Here is a 20800-nt window from a genome sequence, read left to right as displayed (position 1 = left end):
GCTTCCCCCTAAAGTCAGGACAGCGCACATCCTGTCCATCTTTGGAAAACATCTGAAACCCTACCTCTTTGACGAGTATCTTAAATAACTCTCACAACGTCCCCAACACTTATTTTCCCACTAGCATTGATTTAGCTGATAAATACTTTTTTGAGGGAAAATGTGCATGATACCATTGTGATGTGTTGTCTAACCTAGCATTCTTAAAATAAATGCACTAATTGTAAGTCTCTCTGAATAAGAGCGTCTGATAAATTACTGACATTTTTAAATATTGTTGAATATTGGAATGTATTTGGAAATACACTTGTAAAGTATTGGCATGTAGTTGAAAATACTAAAATACAATGACTGAAATACACTCACATGCATTTAACCCAGATATTTGAAAATAATATTTTAAATAAGTATTTGAAAATACTTTAAAATTCTTCCAATAGAAGTTGATTCTTGACACATAATTAGAAAATACTAAAATACACAGAAAATACCCCAGGTCTGTCACACAGTCTTTTGATGAGAAGAGCTATATAGATTCTACCACAATGTGCAAGCTATTTATTTGCATAATTCACAATAGCAGAGACACATAGTGGGCAGAGAGCATGATCCAAAATAAACCCAGACAACTCTGTCTGCTGTACGGCGATGCTGATGGAAATTTAATAAACAAATAATTCATTGTTTTCCTGGAGAACTCCTAATATGACTTTCCAATCATTCAGCATGTACCTGAGACCTAGGCTGGTGTTAAAAATAACCTCAACTGAAATTGGAGTCTTTTACACAAAGGAATGAACAGAAAGGCCTTGGAGACAGATGGCTTGGGTTGAACAGATGTGAAAAACCGTAGGTACTGTATTGAATGCCAAATGGATGGGTGTTACTGAAATGCAGATTAGGGGGAGTTTGACTTCTGCATGAAGGCCTATGTGAAATGTAAAATGTTTGCAGGTATGCAGTTTGTTTTCATGGAGGAAATTTGAATGCTGAAGTCTAAATGGTCATGTTCTTTGAATATTGAGGTACTGTGAAGCTAATGTTATGGAAAGTCATTATCATTAAAGGTAGGATAACCTCATCCGACAGTAGGAGTTACAGTTTAGAGTAGTGATCATCATCATCATGCTCCTCATTCTAGTACCTCTTTGCTGTCCTCGTCGATGCGTTTGATCTTGGTGTAATCAACTGGCAGGTCCCAGCAGTCATCCCCCATGCCGTAGCGCATCAGGCGCTGGGGCGACATGGGCTCCAAGGGGGTAAGCACTGCACCCACTCCATCCCCCAAACGCTGCTTAATACTCAGGTCTAATGTCCCGTTCTCATCTACCTCTAGGTCTGGGTTCTGGAGGAAGAGATAGAAGATAGACAGGGAAAGAGGGTGGGAGGGAAAGTAGTAATGATTGACAGAACAAAGGAACGAGAGGGGAGAAGGAAGGCAAAACAACACTGGGCTCAAAAACCTATTATATAGATGTGATTACATAACTCTCCTAATATTTCCCAATGGGAGGAAAAAGGCATGGTGACTAGTGGGAGAGACATGGTCATCAGTAGTAAATGCATGGTGACTAGTGGGAGAGACATGGTCATCAGTGGTAAATGCATGGTGACTAGTGGGAGAGACATGGTCATCAGTGGTAAATGCATGGTGACTAGTGGGAGAGACATGGTCATCAGTGGTAAATGCATGGTGACTGGTGGGAGGACATGGTCATCAGTAGTAAATGCATGGTGACTAGTGGGAGAGACATGGTCATCAGTGGTAAATGCATGGTGACTGGTGGGAGGACATGGTCATCAGTAGTAAATGCATGGTGACTGGTGGGAGGTACATGGTCATCAGTAGTAAATGCATAGTGACTGGTGGGAGAGACATGGTCATCAGTAGTAAATGCATGGTGACTAGTGGGAGAGACATGGTCATCAGTGGTAAATGCATGGTGACTGGTGGGAGGACATGGTCATCAGTAGTAAATGCATGGTGACTGGTGGGAGGGACATGGTCATCAGTAGTTAATGCATAGTGACTGGTGGGAGGGACATGGTCATCAGTAGTAAATGCATGGTGACTGGTGGGAGAGACATCGTCATCAGTAGTAAATGCATAGTGACTGGTGGGAGTGACATGGTCATCAGTAGTAAATGCACAGTGACTGGTGGGAGGGACATGGTCATCAGTAGTAAATGCATGGTGACTGGTGGGAGAGACATGGTCATCAGTAGTAAATGCATAGTGACTGGTGGGAGAGACATGGTCATCAGTAGTAAATGCATGGTGACTGGTGGGAGGGACATGGTCATCAGTAGTTAATGCATAGTGACTGGTGGGAGGGACATGGTCATCAGTAGTAAATGCATAGTGACTGGTGGGAGGGACATGGTCATCAGTAGTTAATGCATGGTGACTGGTTGGAGAGACATGGTCATCAGTAGTAAATGCATAGTGACTGGTGGGAGGGACATGGTCATCAGTAGTTAATGCATAGTGACTGGTGGGAGAGACATGGTCATCAGTAGTAAATGCATAGTGACTGGTGGGAGGGACATGGTCATCAGTAGTTAATGCATGGTGACTAGTGGGAGGGACATGGTCATCAGTAGTTAATGCATAGTGACTGGTGGGAGGGACATGGTCATCAGTAGTTAATGCATGGTGACTAGTGGGAGGGACATGGTCATCAGTAGTAAATGCATAGTGACTGGTGGGAGAGACATGGTCATCAGTAGTAAATGCATAGTGACTGGTGGGAGAGACATGGTCATCAGTAGTAAATGCATGGTGACTGGTGGGAGAGACATGGTCATCAGTAGTAAATGCATGGTGACTGGTGGGAGAGACATGGTCATCAGTAGTAAATGCATAGTGACTGGTGGGAGAGACATGGTCATCAGTGGTAAAGGGCAAGTGCACACTGAGCAAATGTAGTGATCCTACACTAATCTATATACCCTCTCTCTCTGTCTCTGTCTCTCCATCTCTCTCCAGCTCTCTCCATCTCTCCCTCCCTCGGAGCGACTATAACCTCCACAGCCAGAGGGAGCAGATTGGGGCCTAGCTGGTTTGAATGTGATGTGAGTGGACAGGGACAGAGAGTGGGGTGAGAGGTTTGTGGGAGGGCAATCCTGGGCGGCTGCAGGGGGACTGCTGCTAGTCAACCAAAAACACAAGAAATATACCAGAACAAACAGGGACACAGGCAGGCTTGAATAATCACTCAAAACACTCTCTCTCCCTCTAATCCTTCCTTTTCTACCCAACTGAATGTCCATGTACTGTATGTGCTGCAAATGTGCCCAGTAGAATCCTTCCCTTGAGGGTAGTGTTTTAGAGGGGTTAGGAGGGGAGGGGTAATGTCTATTTGTCACCTTTCCCTTGCCCTCATTAATATCCTTTACTCCGACCCCCTCCCCTCCTCTCCTCTCCTCGCGTTTTAACAGTGATTCCATACGACACTCCCCCTAGGCTGGATTCTCCCTGTGTTCCAGTGAAGAAAAACCCTGACCCTCTTATCTGTGACGCACATAAACTTATATAGGGTTCCAGGCTCAGAGGCTGGGGTACTGCGCTGTGCTTCCAGAGCCATCTTTGGAAGGACCATAGCTTTAAAATGAGTATAATGCACATAGCACTAGCTACACTTTTATCACTCTCCGGCCAATATGGCAACAATACAGAATCAGCCTCTGTAGACAAATGATAGACACATATAAGATCATCTGAGAAACTGATATATAGCTACTAAGATGTATAATAAACTGATAAATGGCTACTGAGATATACAATGCATTCGGAAAGTATTCAGACCCCTTGACTTTTTCCACATTTGGTTATGTTACAACCTTACCACCTCTAAAACATTTTCCTCGTCAACCCATAATGACAAAGCGAAAACAGATTGTTAGAAATGTTTGCAAATAAAAAACATATATATTTACACAAGTATTCAGACCATTAGCTATGAGACTCGAAATTGAGCTCAGGTGCATCCTGTTTCCATTGATCATCCTTGAGATGTTTCTACAACTTGACTGGAGTCCACCTGCGGTAAATTCAATTGATTGGACATGATTTGGAAAGGCACACACCTGTCTATATAAAGGTCCCACAGTTGACACTGCATGTCAGAGCAAAAAACAAGCCATGAGGTTGAAGGAATTGTCCGTAGAGCTCCGAGACAGGATTGTGTCGAGCCACAGATCTGGGGAAGGGTACCAAAACATGTCTGCAGCATTCGAATTCCCCAAGAACACAGTGGCCTCCACCATTCTTAAATGGAAGAAGTTTGGAACCACCAAGACTCTTCCTAGAGTTGGCGGCCCGGCCAAACTGAACAACCGGGAGTGTTGCTACTGAGATATAAAATAAATCATATTTAGCTACAGAGATATATAATAAACTGACATATAGCTACTAAGATATATAATACACTGATATATAGCTACTGAGATTTATAATAAATTATATATAGCTACTGAGATATATAATAAACTGATATATAGCTACCAAGATATATCATAAACTGATATATAGCTACTGAGATGTATAATACACTGATATAAAGCTACTGAAATATATAATCAATTGATATATAGCTGCTGAGATGTATAATAAACTGATATATAGCTACTGAAATATATAATACACAGATATTTAGCTACTGAGATATATAATAAACTGATATATAGCTACTAATATATATAATACACTGATATATAGCTACCAAGACATATCACAAGCTGATATATAGCTACTGAAATATATAATTAACTGATATATAGGTACTGAGATTTATAATAAATTATATATAGCTACTGAAATATGTAATAAACTGATATTTAGTTACCAAGACGTATAATAAATTATATTTAGCTACTGAGATATGTAATAAATCAAATCAAATCAAATCAAATTTTATTTGTCACATACACATGGTTAGCAGATGTTAGTGCGAGTGTAGCGAAATGCTTGTGCTTCTAGTTCCGACAATGCAGTAATAACCAACAAGTAATCTAGCTAACAATTCCAAAACTACTACCTTATAGACACAAGTGTAAGGGGATAAAGAATATGTACATAAAGATATATGAATGAGTGATGGTACAGAGCGGAATAGGCAAGATACAGTAGATGGTATTGAGTGCAGTATATACATATGAGATGAGTATGTAAACAAAGTGGCATAGTTAAAGTGGCTAGTGATACATGTATTACATAAGGATGCAGTAGATGATATAGAGTACAGTATATACGTATACATATGAGATGAATAATGTAGGGTATGTAAACATTATATTAGGTAGCATTGTTTAAAGTGGCTAGTGATATATTTTACATCAATTCCCATCAATTCCCATTATTAAAGTGGCTGGTGTTGAGTCAGTGTGTTGGCAGCAGCCACTCAATGTTAGTGGTGGCTGTTTAACAGTCTGATGGCCTTGAGATAGAAGCTGTTTTTCAGTCTCTCGGTCCCAGCTTTGATGCACCTGTACTGACCTCGCCTTCTGGATGATAGCGGGGTGAACAGGCAGTGGCTCGGGTGGTTGCTGTCCTTGATGATCTTTATGGCCTTCCTGTGACATCGGGTGGTGTAGGTGTCCTGGAGGGCAGGTAGTTTGCCCCCGGTGATGTGTTGTGCAGACCTCACTACCCTCTGGAGAGCCTTACGGTTGTGGGCGGAGCAGTTGCCGTACCAGGCGGTGATACAGCCCGACAGGATGCTCTCGATTGTGCATCTGTAGAAGTTTGTGAGTGCTTTTGGTGACAAGCTGAATTTCTTCAGCCTCCTGAGGTTGAAGAGGCACTGCTGCGCCTTCTTCACGATGCTGTCTGTGTGGGTGGACCAATTCAGTTTGTCTGTGATGTGTACGCCGAGGAACTTAAAACTTACTACCCTCTCCACTACTGTTCCATCGATGTGGATAGGGGGGTGTTCCCTCTGCTGTTTCCTGAAGTCCACAATCATCTCCTTAGTTTTGTTGACGTTGAGTGTGAGGTTATTTTCCTGACACCACACTCCGAGGGCCCTCACCTCCTCCCTGTAGGCCGTCTCGTCGTTGTTGGTAATCAAGCCTACCACTGTTGTGTCGTCCGCAAACTTGATGATTGAGTTGGAGGCGTGCGTGGCCACGCAGTCGTGGGTGAACAGGGAGTACAGGAGAGGGCTCAGAACGCACCCTTGTGGGGCCCCAGTGTTGAGGATCAGCGGGGTGGAGATGTTGTTGCCTACCCTCACCACCTGGGGGCGGCCCATCAGGAAGTCCAGTACCCAGTTGCACAGGGCGGGGTCGAGACCCAGGGTCTCGAGCTTGATGACGAGCTTGGAGGGTACTATGGTGTTGAATGCCGAGCTGTAGTCGATGAACAACATTCTCACATAGGTATTCCTCTTGTCCAGATGGGTTAGGGCAGTGTGCAGTGTGGTTGAGATTGCATCGTCTGTGGACCTATTTGGGCGGTAAGCAAATTGGAGTGGGTCTAGGGTGTCAGGTAGGGTGGAGGTGATATGGTCCTTGACTAGTCTCTCAAAGCACTTCATGATGACGGAAGTGAGTGCTACGGGGCGGTAGTCGTTTAGCTCAGTTACCTTAGCTTTCTTGGGAACAGGAACAATGGTGGCCCTCTTGAAGCATGTGGGAACAACAGACTGGGATAGGGATTGATTGAATATGTCCGTAAACACACCAGCCAGCTGGTCTGCGCATGCTCTGAGGGCGCGGCTGGGGATGCCGTCTGGGCCTGCAGCCTTGCGAGGATTGACACGTTTAAATGTTGCAGTGAAGGAGAGTCCGCATGTTTTAGTTGCGGGCAGTGGCAGTGGCACTGTATTGTCCTCAAAGCGGGCAAAAAAGTTATTTAGTCTGCCTGGGAGCAAGACATCCTGGTCCGTGACAGTGCTGGTTTTCTTTTTGTAATCCGTGATTGACTGTAGACCCTGCCACATACCTCTTGTGTCTGAGCCGTTGAATGGAGATTCTACTTTGTCTCTATACTGACGCTTAGCTTGTTTGATTGCCTTGCGGAGGGAATAGTTACACTGTTTGTATTCGGTCATGTTTCCAGTCACCTTGCCCTGATTAAAAGCAGTGGTTCGCGCTGCCATCAATCCACGGTTTCTTGTTTGGGAATGTTTTAATCGTTGCTATGGGAATGACATCATCAACGCACGTTCTAATGAACTCGCACACCGAATCAGCGTATTCGTCAATGTTGTCGTCTGACGCAATACGGAACATATCCAAGTCCACGTGATGGAAGCAGTCTTGGAGTGTGGAATCAGATTGGTCGGACCAGCGTTGAACAGACCTCAGCGCGGGAGCATCTTGTTTTAGTTTCTGTCTGTAGGCAGGGATCAACAAAATGGAGTCGTGGTCAGCTTTTCCGAAAGGAGGGCGGGGCAGGGCCTTATATGCGTCGCGGAAGTTGGAATAGCAATGATCCAAGGTTTTTCCCGCCCTGGTTGCGCAATCGATATGCTGATAAAATTTAGGGAGTCTTGTTTTCAGATTAGCCTTGTTAAAATCCCCAGCTACAATGAATGCAGCCTCCGGATATATGGATTCCAGTTTGCAAAGAGTCAAATAAAGTTCGTTCAGAGCCATCGATGTTCTGCTTGGGGGGGAATATATACGGCTGTGATTATAATCGAAGAGAATTCCCTTGGTAGGGAAGGTAGTTGATATATAGCTACTGAGATACATAATAAACGATATTTAGCTACTAAGATATATAATAAACTGATATATAGCTACTGAGATGTATAATAAATGACCACTGGTATGTAATAAATGTGAGAGCTAATTCTCATACGTGAGGGATATCAAGCCAGCTCTCTCCATGTCCCTGTCCTTGTCCCAGTGTGTCCCCACACTGGCGGTCACTCAGTGATATGTAACCGGCTCAGTGATATGTTACCAGCTCAGTGATATGTAACCGGCTCAGTGATATGTTACCGGCTCAGTGATATGTTACCGGCTCAGTGATATGTTACTGGCTCAGTGATATGTTACCGGCTCAGTGATATATAACCGGCTCACTGATATGTAACTGGCTCAGTGATATATAACCGGCTCAGTGATATGTAACCGGCTCAGTGATATGTAACTGGCTCAGTGATATGTAACTGACTCAGTGATATGTAACCGGCTCAGTGATATGTAACCGGCTCAGTGATATGTTACCTGCTCAGTGATATGTTACCGGCTCAGCTGTCATAGCCGTGGAGCCAAAGGGATGGGGCTCTGGCTGTCTGTGTGCATCTGTATCTACGTATAAAGGACCTGTCGGGTGTGTATGACAGTACTAATGTGATTGACCCATGATGTCTAATTAGTAGTAGATTGGGAGATGAGGAAGCCCCTTTAGAGATCTTCCCCTGTTTACTCAAGGACCACAGCATCATCATCTGACCCCTAGGTAGCCCTGGACCCCTGTTGCCAGGGCTGTGCTGGGTGGAGGTGGGCGAGAGAGAGTTGGAGGGCTCAGTAGCTGCTTCCCCACATTACTTTCACCTGCCCCCTCCAGATCCTAAAACAAAACCAGGTATTCTCCCTCAGTATTCCTGAGTATTCCTCAGTCTCCCTCACTTTCACTCAGAGAGATAGGAGTGGATGTAGATAGGGGAAAGACAGACATTGTGAGAAAAGCAATGACATGACTGGAAGTGTTCAGATGAAAGAAGGTTGAGAGTCTCCCTGACATTTCCTGTGTCCATCTCTGCCTAGGAAGCTCCTCCCTGTCTGCCTCACCTATGGAGCAGAGACGGACAGAGAGGAAGGGAGAAAGAGATAAAGTCCTAATTGCCTAAGGCTCTTCTACCAGCTAAGTGCACTCCTCTCTACTTCACACTGAATATACCCCTCTACTCCCTTACTTTCTCTTCTGTTTTCCCATCCTTTCATCACCTCTCCCCTATGCATTCCTCTCAACTCTTTTCCCCTCCTCTATTCTCGGCTCTCCAGCCCCAGACAGACCATGCTGCCAACATTAGCGCCAGGCTAGCGTTAGTACTCTGCTGTGCTTCCTCTCTCTCCTATTTGCCGGCTCAGCGTCTCCGTGCTGATAATGCAGGACTACCGACGCCTTATCGCCTCCTGATGACATATTGGGCTCACAGCGCACGTCAACGCCGATCCATCCCACCACGCTTCCTATCTACCCTGTCTGATCCCAAGAGGGAAATAAAAAACTGTGTCGCTGAGCTCCGTGTCATAGACACAGCCGTGGATATATCTTTAACAGATCACCAGCGTTCATGGCTAAAGAGACCATATCATCCTCACTCATCAGTGCTCACATTACCTGGCAGGACAGGACAAGCTTGGAGGGAAATGCCTCTAGCAGTGGGATGGGACTGTGGTTGTAGGATATAGTTCTAAGGTTTAACCCATACTATAATAGACTATGGTAAACCACAGGATGCCAAGTAGGATTTGGATATTTCCAGTTGGCTGAAAGTCAACCTCCATGACAAGAAATAAACCTGTGTCATCCTCTCACTTTCTCTGAATTGGTGCATGATGCACAACCCTATTTACTTGTGTTCCACCTTACATGAAGATATCAGCTGTAAAGGGTTTATAAAGGCTAACATATGTATAAGTAGTTAATTATCAACCTACCCGAGTACACAGATCCTGGGGTTTTCCTCCCAGGCCGTGGGGCATCTCTCTGCAGCGCGTGGACAGGTTGAGGATGGCCGTGGCAGCCATGTGCGCAGCCTCCATGTCGTGGGTGTAGTCGAAGCTGCTCTTACTACAGGTGGAGCTGGCACTACTGCCTCCCCCTCCGCCCCCTCCTCCACAGCTTAGGCTGCTACTGCTGCTACTGGGGGCGTAGGTGCTGGTTGTGCTACTTGCCGAGCTGGAGTTCTTACAGTAGCGCTTGGCTGAAGGACATACACAGGGGTAGGGATAGTTATCCACAAGTATAAACACATCCACTGCATAGAAATGCTCTTATCGTAACCTGGCTAAGGGAGATGCATTCATTTCAACAATATAGAATTTGGGAAGATTAAATATTGCTGAGTTTGGAAACAAGGGACAAAACTACAATGAATCTGTGGAGAAAATACCTTCGAAATAAAGAAAATTCATATACCATACATATACCAAAAAAGGTGCTATCTAGAACCTAAAAGGGTTCTTCGGCTGTCCCCATAGGAGAACCATTTGAAGAACCCTTTTTGGTTCCAGGTAGAACCATTTTGGTTCCAGGTAGAACCCTTTTGGGTTCCATGTATAAACTTTTCCACGGAGGGTTCAAAATGGAACACAAAAGGGTTCTAACTGGATCCAAAAAGGATTCCCCTTTGGGGACAGCCAAATACATTTGGAACCATTTTTTCATCCTTCTACCCACAAAATGTATCAAATTGAAAACCTGAAACAATAATAAAGCAGAACAACAGAGTAAAGGGAAGAGACAACACGTCAGTCTGTACCATCATATCCTTTAGGGGAAGTGTCCCTGCCTTGGAGTTTGGGTGCGATGGCCCGTTTGCCGTAGACATTGTTGCTGTGGCTGCTGTCAGTGAAGCTGCTGTAGTCAAAGCTGGTCTTAGAGTACTTCTCCAGTTCCTTGGCCAGGTTGGAGCGCGGCGTGCTGGTGGACACGTTGTTCTTGTAGCCGTACTGAGGGATCTCCAGCTGTTTCACAAAGCACATAGGCCTGGAAAATAAACCACGAGGGGGCGTAGGTTGGACAGAGCAGAGGCACCAAACATCACGCAGGGGAGGTGGGAAGGGGAGGAGAGGGGGGAGGGAAAGGTAGCAAAGGGAAAAGGCAAGGCAACAGTCAACTAACCTCAGGTGATCCTTGCATTGAGCTTTGAGTTTATCTAAGCTACATGTCTATACTGTCTGTCATTGCAACACTACAATGTCTCCATAAATGATCTTACCCAAACAGAACTCACAATTAAAGTCATGCATTTTCTCTGATACTAGAAATGTTTTGTCATACCCGTGGTATACGGTCTGACATACCATGGCTGTCAACCAATCAGCATTCAGTGCTCGAACCACCCGTTTAATAATACTTTTTGAATCATTATCTTATCATACATATCAAATCAACTTCTGCTGAAATGATTCTGATCTCTAAAACCCAATAAAGGCTTTCACTCCATAAACAAGAACATTAATGTAGAGCTTCTCCAAACTATAACTGTCTGAGAGATCAAAAGATATAGAAATCAAACAGACATAGAGAACCTTTTAAATCTATAATACATTCATTAAGAAAACCTTCCAACACTAACTAAGGTAGGTAAGGGTGTACGGTAGAACTCTAGAATGGGGTCAATTCAATGCAGCCAGTTCAGGAAGAGTACAATCATTTGAAATGGAATTGAACTGAACCCTGGTTCAGCATTTGAAGTCCAATTAATATGTTTAGGTCTTTCGACTGTGCCTACACTGTCTCTCTCAGTGAGGTGTTCCCCATAGATGCTGAGTGTAGTGTGGTGATCAGTCAGACCAGTACCTGAGTACGCGGTCAGAACCCTGGTTAGACTTGGAGGAGCCGTCACAACAGATGCTCTTGTCCTGGGCTTTCTGCAGCTTCTCTGCTGCAGCGATGGGACACCCTGACAAACTGGAGGGACGGGGACGGGGACGGGGACGGGGACGGGGACAGGGACAGGGACAGGGGGGGGGGGGGGTGAATAAGACAACCAGGAATGGAAGGGAGACTGGTCATATCTTATTTAAAAAATGTAACCAGGAAAAGCCCATTGAGACACAGAAGCCCTGCTTATACCTGGTTCTACCATGTGTCACTTTCCTGATCTTGTCCACAATCTGATTTTACCCAATGACTCAAAGACTCTTTGTGAACTGATCTAGATCAGATCTTATAAATGTAAATGGGCAAGATCAGGATAAGATCAGGTAAGGTCAGGACGAAGGACGCATGTTAGCGGCAGGTATGAACGGGGCTAGAGTCTCTTTTGCATATAATGGTCCCATTCAAGGTGGTAAATGACCTTTTAATGGCGTCAGATGGAGGCTCTGCATCTGTCCTCGTGCTCCTAGACCTTAGTGCTGCTTTTGATACCATCGGTCACCACATTCTTTTGGAAAGATTGGAAACTCAAATTGGTCTGCACAGACAAATTCTGGCCTGGTTTAGATCTTATCTATCAGAAAGATATCAGTTTGTCTCTGTAGATGGTTTGTCCTCTGACAAATCAACTGTAAATGTTGGTGTTCCTCAAGGCTCCATTTTAGGACCACTATTGTTTACACTATTTATTTTACCTCTTGGTGATGTTATTCGGAAACATAATGTTAACTTTCATTGCTATGCGGACAACACACACCTGTACATGTACGGCCCCCATGGAACCTGTGTTTCAGACACAAGGAAGTGGATGGCGGCAAATGTTCTACTTTTAAACTCGGACAAAACAGAGATGCTAGTTCTAGTTCTAGGTCCCAAGAAACAAAGAGATATTCTGTTGAATCTGACAATTAATCTTGATGGTTGTACAGTCGTCTCAAAATAAACTGTGAAGACCTCTGTGCTACTCTGGACCCTGATCTCTCTTCTGACGAACATATCAAGACTGTTTCAAGGATAGCTTTTTTCCATCTATATAACATTGCAAAAATCAGAAACTTTCTGTCCAAAAATGATTCCGAAAAATTCAACTATGCTTTTGTCACTTCTAGGTTAGACTACTGCAATGCTCTACTTTCCGGCTACCCGGATAAAGCACTAAATAAACTTCAGTTAGTGCTAAACACGGCTGCTAGAATCTTGACTAGAACCCCCCAAAAATGTGATCATATTACTCTAATGCTAGCCTTTCTTCACTGGCTTCCTGTTAAGGTTAGGGCTGATTTCAACCTACAAAGCATTACATGGGCTTGCTCCTAACTATCTTTCCAATTTGGTCCTGCCGTACATACCTACACGTATGCTACTGTCACAAGACACAGGCCTCCTTACTGTGCCTAGAATTTCTAAGCGGACAGCTGGAGGCAGAGCTATCTCCTATAGAGCTCAATTTTTATGGAATGGTTTGCCTCTCCATGTGAGAGACGCATACTCGGTCTCGACCTTTAAGTCTTTATTGAAGACTCATCTCTTCAGTAGGTCCTATGATTGAGTGTAGTCTGGCCCAGGAGTGTGAAGGTGAACGGAAAGGTACTGGAGCAACGAACCACCCTTGCTGTCTCTGCCTGGCCAATTCCCCTCTCTCCACTAGGATTCTCTTCCTCAAATCCTATTACAGGGGCTGAGTCACTGGCTTACTGGTGCTCTTCCATGCCGTCCCTAAGAGGGGTGCGCCAATTGAGTGGGTTGAGTCACTGACGTGATCTTCCTGTCCGGTTTGACGCCTCCCCTTGAGTTTGTGCCGTGGGTGTGATCTTCATGGGCTATACTCGGCTTTGTCTCAGGATAGTAAGTTGGTGGTTGAAGATATCCCTCTAGTGGTGTGGGGGCTGTGCTTATGCTGCAATAGTTTGTGTCGGGGGGCTAGGGTCAGTCTGTTATATCTGTATTTCTCCTATTTCTCCTGTCTTATCCGGTGTCGTGTGTGAATTGAAGTATGCTCTCTCTAATTTTCTCTTTTCTCTTTTTTCTTTCTCTTTTTTTTTCTCTCTCTTGGAGGACCCGAGCCCTAGGACCATGCCTCAGGACTACCTGGCCTGATGACTCCTTGCTGTCCCCAGTCCACCTGGTCGTGCTGCTGCTCCAGTTTCAACTGTTCTGCCTGTGGCTATGGAACCCTGACCTGTTCACTGGATGTGCTACCTTGTCCCAGACCTGCTGTTTTCAACTCTCTAGAGACAGCAGGAGCGGTAGAGATAATCTGAATGATTGACTATGAAAAGCTAACTGACATTTACTCCTGAGGTGCTGACCTGTTGCACCCTCGACAACCACTGTGATTATTATTATTTGACTCTGCTGGTCATCTATAAACATTTGAACATCTTGGCCATGTTCTGTTATAATCTCCACCCGGTACAGCCAAAAGAGGACTTGCCACCCATCATAGCCTGGTTCCTCTCTTCCTAGGTTTTGGCCTTTCTAGGGAGTTTTTCCTGGCCACCGTGCTTCTACACCTACATTGCTTGCTGTTTGGGGTTTTAGGCTGGGTTTCTGTACAGCACTTTGTGACATCAGCTGATGTAAGAAGGGCTTTATAAATAAATGTGATTGATTGATTCAATGCATCCCTGGCTACCTGTCTGTCGCTCAGGTTGTCTATCTGCCTGCCTGCCTGCCTGCCTGCCTGCCTGCCTGCCTGCCTGCCTGCCTTTCAATAAGTCTTTGGTTAATTTCCAATATCATTCATTTTCATTAAGCACTTTAAATAACAACACAGTTGGTTATTATAACAGCTTGCTTATTTCTGGTTGAGTGGCTTCAGGGAATTCTGAGATTAAACTACCTGCAGACACACACAATCCCCTCCCTGCAACTCCCCATTTAATGTATACACACACACACACACACACACACACACACACACACACACACACACACACACACAATAATCAACCTCCCAATACACACACACACTAACATCCCAATACACACACACACACACACACACACACACACACACACACACACACACACACACACACACACACACACACACACACACACACACACACTAATCAACCTCCCAATACACACACACACTAACATCCCAACACACACACACACACACACACACTAATCAACCTCTGGTTGACATCATTTCTGGTTGAGTGGCTTCAGGGAATTCTGAGATTAAACTACCTGCAGACACACACAATCCCCTCCCTGCAACTCCCCATTTAATGTATACACACACACACACACACACACACACACACACACACACACTAATCAACCTCCCAATACACACACACACTAACATCCCAATACACACACACACACACACACACACACACACACACACACACACACACACACACACACACACACACACACACACACACACACACTAATCAACCTCCCAATACACACACACACTAACTTCCCAATACACACACACACACACACACACACACACATGAATCATCCTAACATCCTAATACACACACACACACACACACTAATCAACCTCCCAATACACACACACACTAACATCCCAATACACACACACACACACACTAATCAACCTCCCAATACACACACACACTAATCCCCTCCCTGCAACTCCCCATTTAATGTATACACACACACACACACACACACACACTAATCAACCTCCCAATACACACACACACTAACATCCCAATACACACACACACACACACACACACACACACACACACACACACACACTAATCAACCTCCCAATACACACACACACACTAACATCCCAATACACACACACACACACACACACACACTAATCAACCTCCCAATACACACACACACACTAACATCCCAATACACACACACACACACACACACTAATCAACCTCCCAATACACACACACACTAACATCCTAATACACACACACACACACACACTAATCAACCTCCCAATACACACACACACTAACATCCCAATACACACACACACACACACACACTAATCAACCTCCCAATACACACACACACACACACACTAATATCCTAATACACACACACACACACTAATCAACCTCCCAATACACACACACACTAACATCCCAATACACACACACACACACACACACACACACACACTAATCAACATCCCAATACACACACACACACACTAACATCCTAATACACACACACACTAATCAACCTCCCAATACACACACACACTAACATCCCAATACACACACACACACACACACACACACACACACACACACACACTAATCAACATCCCAATACACACACACACTAACATCCCAATACACACACACACACACACACACACACACTAATCAACCTCCCAATACACACACACACTAACATCCCAATACACACACACACACACACACTAATCAACATCCCAATACACACACACACTGACATCCCAATACACACACACACTAGCATCCCAATACACACACACACTAACATCCCAATACACACACACTAATGTCCCAATACACACACACTAGCATCCCAATACACACACACACTAACATCCCAATACACACACACTAACATCCCAATACACACACACACTAACCTCCCAATACACACACACACTAACATCCCAATACACACACACACTAACATCCCAATACACACACACACACTAACCTCCCAATACACACACACTAACATCCCAATACACACACACACTAACATCCCAATACACACACACTAACATCCCAATACACACACACACTAACCTCCCAATACACACACACACTAACCTCCCAATACACACACACACTAACATCCCAATACACACACACTAACCTCCCAATACACACACACACTAACATCCCAATACACACACACACACTAATCAACATCCCAATACACACACACACTAATCAACATCCCAATACACACACACACTAATGAACATCCCAATACACACACACACACACTAATCAACATCCCAATACACCCACACACTAACATCACAATACACACACACACACTAACATCCCAATACACACACACACTAATCAACATCCCAATACACACACACACTAACATCCCAATACACACACACTAACATCCCAATACACACACACACTAACATCCCAATACACACACACACTAACAATCCCAATACACACACACTAACATCCCAATACACACACACACTAACATCCCAATACACACACACACTAACATCCCAATACACACACACACTAACATCCCAATACACACACACACACACACACACACACACACACACACACACACACACACACACACACACACACACACACACACACACACACACACTAATCAACCTCCCAATACACACACACACTAACATCCCAATACACACACACACTAACATCCCAATACACACACACTAACATCCCAATACACACACACTAACCTCCCAATACACACACACACTAACATCCCAATACACACACACACTAACATCCCAATACACACACACACTAACATCCCAATACACACACACACTAACATCCCAATACACACACACTAACCTCCCAATACACACACACTAACATCCCAATACACACACACACTAACATCCCAATACACACACACACTAACATCCCAATACACACACACTAACATCCCAATACACACACTAACATCACAAGGTTAAAAAGGCCCTTTGTTGTTATTCCCCCCCCCCCAAGTTCTTAGTTGTAAACGTTGTCAAGTGTGAAGAGGGTTGAAGTCTTGACCGGGGTAGGTTTGACCGGGGTAGGCCGTCATTGTAAATAAGAATTCTTAATTGTCTATTTTAAAAAAGAAAACCCAAAAAATAAGTTATTTAGACCACAGCCCTCAGCCAGTGCATGTGGAGTGAGAGTTGCATTCTTGAGTTGTGATTATAGGATAGCAGGTGTCCATATACTGTAGGTGAGTGAGTGTGTATTTTGCAAGTGTGTGTGTGTGATAGTGTGAATGGCTACGCACATTCTCAGAAAGTCAGTATGTGTATGACTGTGTGTCTATTTGTGTGTAGGCCTGTCTTAGTGACACTGTGCTCAGCAGGAGAGAGCTCCAGTCTACCAAGGTCGGTAGCCTTCCTTCCCTCCTGCTAAAGGTGGTAGAGAGGTGCTAATGGCTGCTTCGAAACCCTAATATCTGCTATGGGTGACTCCCTTCTTCTCTCTAGCTCTCCTAGCTTCAAAAAATTAGTTTCCAACTACTTTTGTAAACTTATTTTCCTTCGCAGTCAATAAAAACGGACATATGAGCAACAATATACAGACATAAAATAATTGGCAAATTGATGATACAATTGGAACATAAATAAATGAATATATAAACAAATGAGAAAATAAATACAAAATAATCAGTAATATCCAGTAAAACACAAACGAAAGACAATATATAAATAAAGAGGCAAGAAACCAGGATAAAGTAACCACCTGTCATTGGATGTGAAATAGAAAAATCCCGAACTGAACAAAAGGAGGATGTAACACAGACGATCCTGCCATTTTCCAATATGGTAGGCCGACTCACCTTCTGTGGGAGTTCCTGTTGCTATTGACATGGCCGCGTCCCGTGCAGCCCAGTGTAGGACACTTAAGAACATTCTCATACATAGCAAGGACTTCACACACACAGACAGACAGACAGACAGACAGACAGACAGACAGACAGACAGACAGACAGACAGACAGACAGACAGACAGACAGGAGAGCGATAAAGACAGACACACAGACAGACAGACAGACACACAGACAGGAGAGCGATAAAGACAGACAGACAGACAGACAGACAGACAGACAGACAGACAGACAGACAGACAGACAGACAGACAGACAGACAGACAGACAGACAGACAGACAGACAGACAGACAGACAGACAGACAGACAGACAGACAGACAGACAGACAGACAGACAGACAGACAGACAGACAGACAGACAGACAGACAGACAGACAGACAGACAGGAGAGCGATAAAGACAGACAGACAGACAGGAGAGCGATAAAGACAGATAGGGAAGGTTAGAAGGCCCACAACCAGACAGTACCATTAGTGTGTGAAAGAGCGTGTCAGCATCTTGGTATTATCATCATCATTAGGATCTGTTCCAGCAATCTGAGGTTACCTCCTTCCTTCTCCCTATAGGGCACTATAGTCTGAAAGGGCATACATGCCTTTATACATGCCTTTATTTCCACCATACTGCTTTCAGTCATCTAGTATTTTCAGATCACTGTGGAATGAAGAATGAAGAAGGGGAGTATAGTGGAGAAGAGGAAGTAATCTAAGAGTGCTAGCCTAGGACACAGCCAGACACAGAAGATAGAGGAAGCTTAAGGCATGCAGAGAACAGAGCGAGTAGCCAACAGCCAATGGATAACGACCATGCAGAAGACATGCCAGAATTCCACAGATCGTGCCAAACACATGCAGTATAGGGTTCTCTCTCTCTATACATAGATTATGCTCTTTGATGTCCTCCGCCCATTATTACATATTCCTGCCTTCAATAGCATTGACCATTAAAACAGTCCATAACTGTCTCCAGTTCCCTACGGCAGGCAATTAGAATAATGATCTATCTATGGACGTCTCGAAGAGGACCCGGTTGAGATCCTCGAGAGGGGAGAGAGGTGAGGGAGGGGTCAGCCCTGCAGTATGGGTGAAATCAAATCAAATCAAATTGCATTAGTCACATGCGCCGAATACAACAGTGAAATGCTTACTTGTGAGCCCCTAACCAACAATCCAGTTAAAAAAAATACGGATAAGAATAAGAGATAAAAGTAACAAGTAATTAAAGAGCAGAAGTAAAATAACAATAGACTATATACAGGGGGTACCGGTACAGAGTCAATGTGCGTGTTTACCAGTTAGTTGAGGTAATATGTACATGTGGGTAGAGTTATTAAAGTGACTTTGCATAGATGATAACATCAGAGAGTAGCAGCAGTGTGAAAGAGGGGGGGGGGGGAGTACAATAGTCTGGGTAGCCATTTGATTAGATGTTCAGGAGTCTTATGGCTGGGGGGTAGAAACTGTTGTGAAGTCTCTTGGACCTAGATTTGGTGCTCCGGTACCTCTTGCTGTGCGGTAGCAGAGAGAACAGTCTATGACTAGGGTGGCTGGAGTCTTTGACAATTTGGCAGGAAGCTTGGTCCCAGTGATGTACTGGGCCGTTTGCACTACCCTCTGAAGTGCCTTGCGGTCGGAGGACGAACAGTTGCCATACCAGGCAGTGAAGCAACCAATGCTCTCGATGGTGCAGCTGTTGAACCTTTTGAGGATTTGAGGACCCATGCCAAATGTTTTCAGTCTCCTGAGGGGAATAGGTTTTGTCGTGCCCTCTTCATGACTGTCTTGGTGTGCTTGGACCATGTTAGTTTGTTGGTGATGTGGACACCCAGGAAGTTGAAGCTCCTGCTCCAGCCCCGTGGATGAGAATGTGGGCGTGCTCGCTCCTCTTTTACCTGTAGTCCACAATCATCTCCTTTGTCTTGAAGGTTCAATGCAGACATTTTCATCTCAACATCAAATCATTTCAGGGTAACAATTAAGTACCTTAATGTGATTGTTTTCCATTGAAATGGTCAAAAAGAAACTAAAATAACTTCGTAGCAAAGAGCAATTTCTCAAGCAAAAATTTTGCTAGGACTATTGGGAAGTGGTCAGAGTGGGGAGGGGAAAACTAAAAACTAGTTGTTACTGGCAGAGAGGTTTGGAACTCTCTATCTTATTGGTCTATTAGAAATTATTCCAACCTCATACTGTGAAATATGTATATATATATGTAAAACACAGGAAAATCACCTTTTCGACTTCACTGGGCCTTTAAAATTGGTCTCTGTGTCAGCTTCCTCATCTGTGTCAGCTTCATCATTATCACCCCTTCCACTCTGACCCTCGTCATCGTCACTCTCTGACATACTAATTAGTGCACAGAAGAAGTAATTGGGACATGCCCTCCACCTCAACACACCATGTGCCAACACATTATATTAGATGATATCACTACTCTGCCTGACCATGACAAAGAGACTGTTATAATGACTAGAAACTTTTGGATTTGAATGTGAACAATGTCAGGGAAAAGCGGTGACTCTTGAGTGTATGCTACATTTTGAACTCTATTTCGTAGGTACAGTACACAATTTTCAGGTACAAAAAAAAGAGCTGTAATGAGGGGATTAAATATTTGATATTCAACAA

General features: G+C 44.2%; 1 protein-coding gene across 8 annotated transcripts in view; it reads right to left on the bottom strand.

The window, feature by feature from the left end:
- LOC109893784 (myelin transcription factor 1-like protein) overlaps positions 1 to 20800 on the bottom strand; it is a 187363-nt gene that overhangs the window by 27038 nt on the left and 139525 nt on the right. For all 8 annotated transcript variants that reach the window (XM_031829085.1, XM_031829087.1, XM_031829091.1 and 5 more), the window contains 5 exons: positions 18122 to 18212; positions 11489 to 11599; positions 10446 to 10672; positions 9622 to 9887; positions 1145 to 1345 (listed from right to left, as the gene is read on the bottom strand). In XM_031829085.1, the coding sequence (XP_031684945.1) occupies positions 1145 to 1345; positions 9622 to 9887; positions 10446 to 10672; positions 11489 to 11599; positions 18122 to 18212 (896 nt within the window). The remainder of the gene's footprint in view (positions 1 to 1144; positions 1346 to 9621; positions 9888 to 10445; positions 10673 to 11488; positions 11600 to 18121; positions 18213 to 20800) is intronic.

Source organism: Oncorhynchus kisutch, linkage group LG7, assembly GCF_002021735.2.
Source record: "Oncorhynchus kisutch isolate 150728-3 linkage group LG7, Okis_V2, whole genome shotgun sequence".
Lineage (NCBI taxonomy): Eukaryota > Metazoa > Chordata > Actinopteri > Salmoniformes > Salmonidae > Oncorhynchus > Oncorhynchus kisutch.
Note: the sequence above shows the minus strand (reverse complement) of the source record. Positions and strands in the feature narration are given on the sequence as shown.